General features: G+C 52.4%; 1 protein-coding gene across 1 annotated transcript; it reads left to right on the top strand.

The window, feature by feature from the left end:
- Positions 1-245: 245 nt before the first annotated feature.
- GDF5 (growth differentiation factor 5) lies at positions 246-6348 on the top strand. Its single transcript, XM_025932380.2, has 2 exons — positions 246-1358; positions 4182-6348. The coding sequence occupies exons 1-2, from the start codon at positions 734-736 to the stop codon at positions 5054-5056; spliced, it is 1500 nt and encodes a 499-aa protein (XP_025788165.1). The 5' UTR covers positions 246-733; the 3' UTR covers positions 5057-6348.
- Positions 6349-6736: the final 388 nt, after the last annotated feature.

Raw genomic sequence — 6736 nt, 5'->3', positions numbered from 1 at the left:
AGGTGAAGACCCCTGAGTCTGCTCCACAGACTGAGAGGCCCCCTAAGCCTAGAGCCCTGCTGCGGGGCTCTGTGCCAAGAGCCCCCGTGAGCCATGGCCTCGAAAGGGCAGCGGTGATTTTTTTCACATAAATATATCGCACTTAAATGAGTTTAGACAGCATGACATCAGAGAGTAATTAAATTGGTTTGGGTTGGAATTCCGTTTCCAATTCCTGAGTTCAGGTTTGTAAAAGATTTTTCTGAGCACCTGCAGGCGTGTGTGTGTGTGTGTGTGTGTGTGTGTGTGTGTGTGAAGTATTTTCACTGGAAAGGATTCAAAACTTAAAAAAAAAAAAAAAAAAAAAAACTGGAGCACACAGGCAGCATTACGCCATTCTTCCTTCTTGGAAAAATCCCTCAGCCTTATACAAGCCTCCTTCAAGCCCTCAGTCAGTTGTGCAGGAGAAAGGGGGCGGTCGGCTTTCTCCTTTCAAGAACGAGTTATTTTCAGCTGCTGACTGGAGACGGTGCACGTCTGGATACGAGAGCATTTCCACTATGGGATTGGATACAAACACACACCCGGCAGACTTAAAGAGTCTCAGACTGAGGAGAAAGCCTTTCCTTCTGCTGCTACTGCTGCTGCCGCTGCTTTTGAGGGTCCACTCCTTTCATGGTTTTTCCTGCCAAACCAGAGGCACCTTCGCTCCTGCCGCCGTTCTCTTTGGTGTCATTCAGCGGCTGGCCAGAGGATGAGACTCCCCAAACTCCTCACTTTCTTGCTTTGGCACCTGGCTTGGCTGGACCTGGAATTCATCTGCACTGTGTTGGGTGCCCCTGACTTGGGCCAGAGACCCCAGGGGGCCAGGCCAGGATTGGCCAAAGCAGAAGCCAAGGAGAGGCCCCCTCTGGCCCGGAGCATCTTTAGGCCAGGGGGTCACAGCTATGGTGGGGGGGCCACCAATGCCAGGGCAAAGGGGGGCACCGGGCAGACAGCAGGCCTGACACAGCCCAAGAAGGATGAACCCAAAAAGCTGCCCCCCAGATCGGGTGGCCCTGAACCCAAGCCAGGACACCCTTCCCAGACAAGGCAGGCTGCAACGCGGACTGTGACCCCAAAAGGACAGCTTCCTGGGGGTAAGTCACCCCCAAAGGCAGGATCTGTCCCCAGCCCCTTCCTGCTGAAGAAGGCCAGGGAGACTGGGCCCCCTCAAGAGCCCAAGGAGCCGTTCCGCCCGCCCCCCATCACACCCCACGAGTACATGCTCTCGCTGTACAGGACGCTGTCCGATGCTGACAGAAAGGGAGGCAACAGCAGCGTGAAGTTGGAGGCTGGCCTGGCCAACACCATCACCAGCTTTATTGACAAAGGGCAAGGTGAGGGGGTGGGGGGGCAGGGGCACGGCTGAGAGGGAGGGGCATCTGCATGCATGGAGGGGCCTTTCAGAGCCCTGACACTGCACCCGTGGGAGATAGCACATGCATCGGCCTGGGGTAGTATCTGGGACTGACCCCCCACGTACTGGGTCTGAGGCTGCTGGCAAGTCAGAGCCAATCCCTGCAAGGTGCAGAGGGGGTTACTGAAGCCCAGAGAGGGGACAAGAACTGCCAGTTGGTGGCAGAGTTGGGGACCACACTCTAAGACTCTTACCAGGCCATGCTCTGTTCCTATGTGGGCTAGCCAGACTTTCCAAGCTCCAGAGGTTTGTAGGTTTTCTCAGATGGCAGAGAGAGAGATTAATCTCTAGAAACCCGTGGTTTGGCAAATCTGCCTTCAAGCTAGGGGGCAGAGGAGGCAGGATAGGTGAAGACAGCAAATGAGGCATCTGGGAGTCATGGAACGACATTTAAATGTATGATGTGGGGGGTGCAACAGACTTAGGGTCTTAACTCACAATGTGACCTTGAGGGAGTCCCTTTTCTCTTTGGTGTCTCAGTTTCCCCATCTGCACAATTATATGGGTATTGGACTGGGTGATTTCTTCCTTTCTTTCTTTTTTTTTTTTTTTAAGTTTATTTATAGGGGGTGGGGGGCAGAGAGAAAAGGTGAGAGAGAGAATCCCAAGCAGGCTCTGCACTGCTAGTGCAGAGCCTGATGCGGGGCTCGAACTCACAAACCGTGAGATCATGACCCTCTGAGCTGAAACTGAGAGTTGGATGCTTAACCGTCTGAGCCACTCAGGCACCCCAAGACTGGGTGATTTCTGAGAGCCATTCAAATATGAACACTTTGTGTCCTGTCCTAAACACATCATTTTTATCATCAGCCCAGGAGGGTATCTGTTCCCTTCACTTCTTATGCTCGGTTAGCATTACTGTTTTGGCGTCTCCCTCTCCACTTGCTGTGTGATCTCAGCAAGTCCCTTCCCCTCTCAGGGCCTCAGTTTCTCCGTAAGTGTGAAAAGAGAGATGGATTACTTATTGTCATGGTTGCTTGCAGTTCATATGCTCTGGTTCTGTGAGTCTTAAGACTTTGCTGGCAGGGTGGGGGAGGGGTCAGATATTGGGAGAGGCTCCTCATTAGAGCCAGCCGGCCAGGCCGGTGGGGGAATGACAGGGTGGGAGGAAGCAGGAGGCAGCAGGTCTGGCTGGGGTGGGGGAGGTGGCCTGGCCGCCTGCCCAGCCGGGGAAAGCTGTGACCCCTTGGGGGCTCATAAAATAAGTCCTTGTGCCCCCCAGCTCTAAGGGAACTTGCAGAGGGGGAGATGGGGAGTTTAAAGGCCTAATTAGTCACCTTCTAGAGCAATGTATGAATGCTTCCCAATGGCAAATTGGTATTTAGGAAAGAGAGTATGCTGATTCAGACACACGGCAGAGTTTCTCGTACATACACAGCCGTGTGTTTATACATATACGCTGAATCACACACACATGTATGCATGTGAACACACACCTTCTTACATGTACACACGGAAGCTTCTTACAGATACACATATATACGCAAGCACAATCACACGTGCACATGTCACTCATGTATACTTTACCTTTCATATTCACATATAAACCCAATCATATACACACACACATGCACAAACTGTCACTTACACACATGCTCATATACCCAGCATGGTAAGACATGTACACACCAAAATCATTAGACTAGGAAGCAAGGGAAATTGGATTGTAACTTTATCATTAACTACCTGCAAATTTACACAAGTCACTTTTCCCTCTCTGTGCCTCATCTGTAAAATGAGAACACCAAGATCTTCTTTAAGGTATAGTGGAAGCAGTTCAGGATTCAGTATAAAAAGTTCTAGACTAGGGGCACCCAGATGGCTCAGTCGGTTAAGCATCCGACTTCAGCTCAGGTCATGATCTCACAGTTCATGAGTTCAAGCCCGCATCAGGCTCTGTGCTGACAGCTTGGAGCCTGGAGCCTGGAGCCTGCTTTAGATTCTGTGTTTCCCTCTTTCTCTGCCCTCCCCTGCTCATGCTCTGTCTCTCTGTCTCTCAAAAATAAAAATAAGCATTAAAAAAAAAAAAGTTCTAGGGGCGCCTGGGTGGCGCAGTCGGTTAAGCGTCCGACTTCAGCCAGGTCACGATCTCGCGGTCCGTGAGTTCGAGCCCCGCGTCGGGCTCTGGGCTGGTGGCTCGGAGCCTGGAGCCTGTTTCCGATTCTGTGTCTCCCTCTCTCTCTGCCCCTCCCCCGTTCATGCTCTGTCTCTCTCTGTCCCAAAAATAAATAAAAAAACGTTGAAAAAAAAAAAAAAAAAAAAAATTAAAAAAAAAAAAAAAAGTTCTAGAGTTACAGCTCTGCTTTTTCCTAGCTGGGTGATCTTGGGCAAGTCACCTAATTTCTCTGAGCCTCAGGTTCCTCCTCTGGAAAATAGGGCTAATTATAATACCCACCCCACCTATCTCTCCAATGAGATATCATATAAAATAATAGATGGGAGAAGGACAGCTAGAGGCATCTCTGATACGCATTGTCTTTGACACAAACACCCAGAATCTTTCAAATCACCACAGCCACAGTTACAGATGAACAACCCTTGTTTATTTTGGTAGGCTGTTTCAGAAGCTCCCTTATGTTGAAAAAGCCTCTCGTGGTTTGGGTCTTGGCCTCTGTCAGAGTCGGGGAGAGGTCAAAGAAAGCTATCTCCAGAGGGGAGAGAGCTGTGGCCCTTCCCTGAGGCCTCGAGGTGACTGGCTCCCTTGGTGAGGTTGCAGGGAATGACTTCTGGGTGTTCTCTCTAGATGACCGAGGTCCTGTGGTCAGAAAGCAGAGGTACGTGTTTGACATTAGTGCCCTGGAGAAGGATGGGCTGCTAGGGGCCGAGCTGCGGATCTTGCGGAAGAAGCCCTCAGACGCGGCCAAGCCAGTGGCCCCCGGCATCAGGCGGGCTGCCCAGCTGAAGCTGTCCAGCTGCCCCAGCGGCCGGCAGCCGGCAGCCTTGCTGGATGTGCGCTCCGTGCCAGGCCTGGATGGATCTGGCTGGGAGGTGTTCGACATCTGGAAGCTCTTCCGAAACTTTAAGAACTCAGCCCAGCTGTGCCTGGAGCTGGAGGCCTGGGAACGGGGCCGGGCCATGGACCTCCGTGGCCTGGGCTTTGACCGGGCTGCCAGGCAGGTCCACGAGAAGGCCCTGTTCCTGGTATTTGGCCGCACCAAGAAACGGGACCTGTTCTTTAACGAGATTAAGGCCCGATCCGGCCAGGATGATAAGACTGTGTATGAGTACCTGTTCAGCCAGCGGCGAAAAAGGCGGGCCCCACTGGCCACCGGCCAGGGCAAACGGCCCAGCAAGAACCCCAAGGCCCGCTGCAGTCGGAAGGCACTGCATGTCAACTTCAAGGACATGGGCTGGGATGACTGGATCATCGCGCCCCTTGAGTATGAGGCCTTCCACTGTGAAGGGCTATGTGAGTTCCCCTTGCGCTCCCATCTGGAGCCCACGAACCATGCCGTCATCCAGACCCTGATGAACTCCATGGACCCTGAGTCCACGCCACCGACCTGCTGTGTGCCCACACGACTGAGTCCCATCAGCATCCTCTTCATTGACTCTGCCAACAACGTGGTCTATAAGCAGTATGAGGACATGGTTGTGGAGTCTTGTGGCTGCAGGTAGCAGCACTAGCCTTCTGTCTTCCTGGCTGGCACATCCAGGATGCTGGTCACAAGAGTCCCTCCCTGCACTTCCAGAATCAGAGAAGTCGGGAAAATACAGCCAGGACGTCTACACAGCCTGCACGAAAGGGGATTCCAACAGCCTTGCTCTTACTCTCTGAGTGGGACTGGGTTAGAGATTCCTTTCTAGCCACAAGTCCCCTTGTCTGAGGATTTCTGCCCTTCTGCTGCTCTGACTGCCGGGACAGACCCAGGGAGACAGACTGAATGGGACTGAGACCCAGGAGATGTTGTTTTCCCCTGAGACCCAGCCCACAACTTCTCCTTACTTGGGCCTTGTTGGCTTCTGGACTCTCCAGGGAGGGCTCCTCTTGGGAAAGCCACACCTGCCATCCCCACCTTGAATCACCATTGTGCCTGGTGACTTTCTGCCCCTGGGGCAGATGAGATGCTGATTGGGCAGGGGTGGGCAAGACGGGAGAGGGCTCGGGCAGGGGTGAGGAGTGTGAGGCTGTTAGACTGTTAGATTAAAATGTACATTGATGAGATAAAAAGCAAAACTGTTACTAAAACGGTGGCAAATTTCTTGTTTACTCCAGGGGACCCAGTGACCTCCTCAAAGCATGACTGACCCACGGAGGGGAGGTGGGTTGCCTGAAGCAAATCAGGACAGACAGTACAAGCTGAGTAGGGCCAATGCTACCTCTAACCCCACTCCCGTTCCTTCCAAAGGCCTTTTGGTCTGGATCTCCATCTGCTTCTCCGGGGTCTGGCAACAGACTTAGGTTTTCTTTTTGACATTCCTCAATCAAGCTTATTGTCTCCTAAATGGAACCCTACATGGGAGGGAAATTGGGGGTTTCATTTCCTCTAAAATCATCCCCACCTCATTCACTCCCTGCCCCCCTCCCCATATACTCACAGAATCCACTGGCCACCATTTAGAGGGCCCTCTACCTTTCCGTGGGGAACCTGGGCTGCCAGAGATCTCCTCCCCTGTTGAGGCATCTTCTTTTTGCCACTGACCACTGTTTCTTGAATGATCTTCTGTAGCTCCACTACCCTTCAGCTTAGCACCTTTATCACTCCTCCCCGCTCATCCATCACTTACTACCCATCACCCCAGCTCCAGAAACAGAGCTGGAGTCCTTCCCCTTTACATTTTATATTATACAAGTACATAATTATACATTTGATAAGCAACCTTCCCACTAACCTTAGGCAGACAAATGCCAGACACATCCTGACGTTTCCTGCTTGGGGCTTGGCCCAGAGTAAATGCCCACTTCTCTGTATCCACTAGAATTCTTAGTTGGGGGCATGAGGCATGAATGCTTGGGAGGGGAACACAGCCCTCTGGTAGGGGAATTTGGGCACCTAAGTCCTCTTTCTAAGGGCTTAGGACCAGGCTCTGCCTGGCCAAAGAGAGGGAAGACTAAGAGAAGGGAGTTTAGGCCTCCCCTTCCCACCCAGGGGGCCCCAACATTTTCCCCATCTCTCTCCAGCTGGGTCTTTGATTCCCAGGGCTCCTAGCCAAAGCTGTTTCAACAGTAAGGATTCCTGCCCAGCTATGGGCAGATCTTGTGTCCCTTCCCTCTAGGCCCAAAACCTGTGTTGTCAGGACCTGAAACAAGAGCCCGGTGCAGGGGGCAGCCTACCTTTGAGCTGCCTCCCTGGCTTG

This window comes from Puma concolor, chromosome A3 (genome assembly GCF_028749965.1).
Source record: "Puma concolor isolate L17-30 chromosome A3, mPumCon1.1.hap2, whole genome shotgun sequence".
Classification (NCBI taxonomy): Eukaryota; Metazoa; Chordata; class Mammalia; order Carnivora; family Felidae; genus Puma; species Puma concolor.
This window is presented reverse-complemented; position numbering and strand designations above follow the sequence as displayed.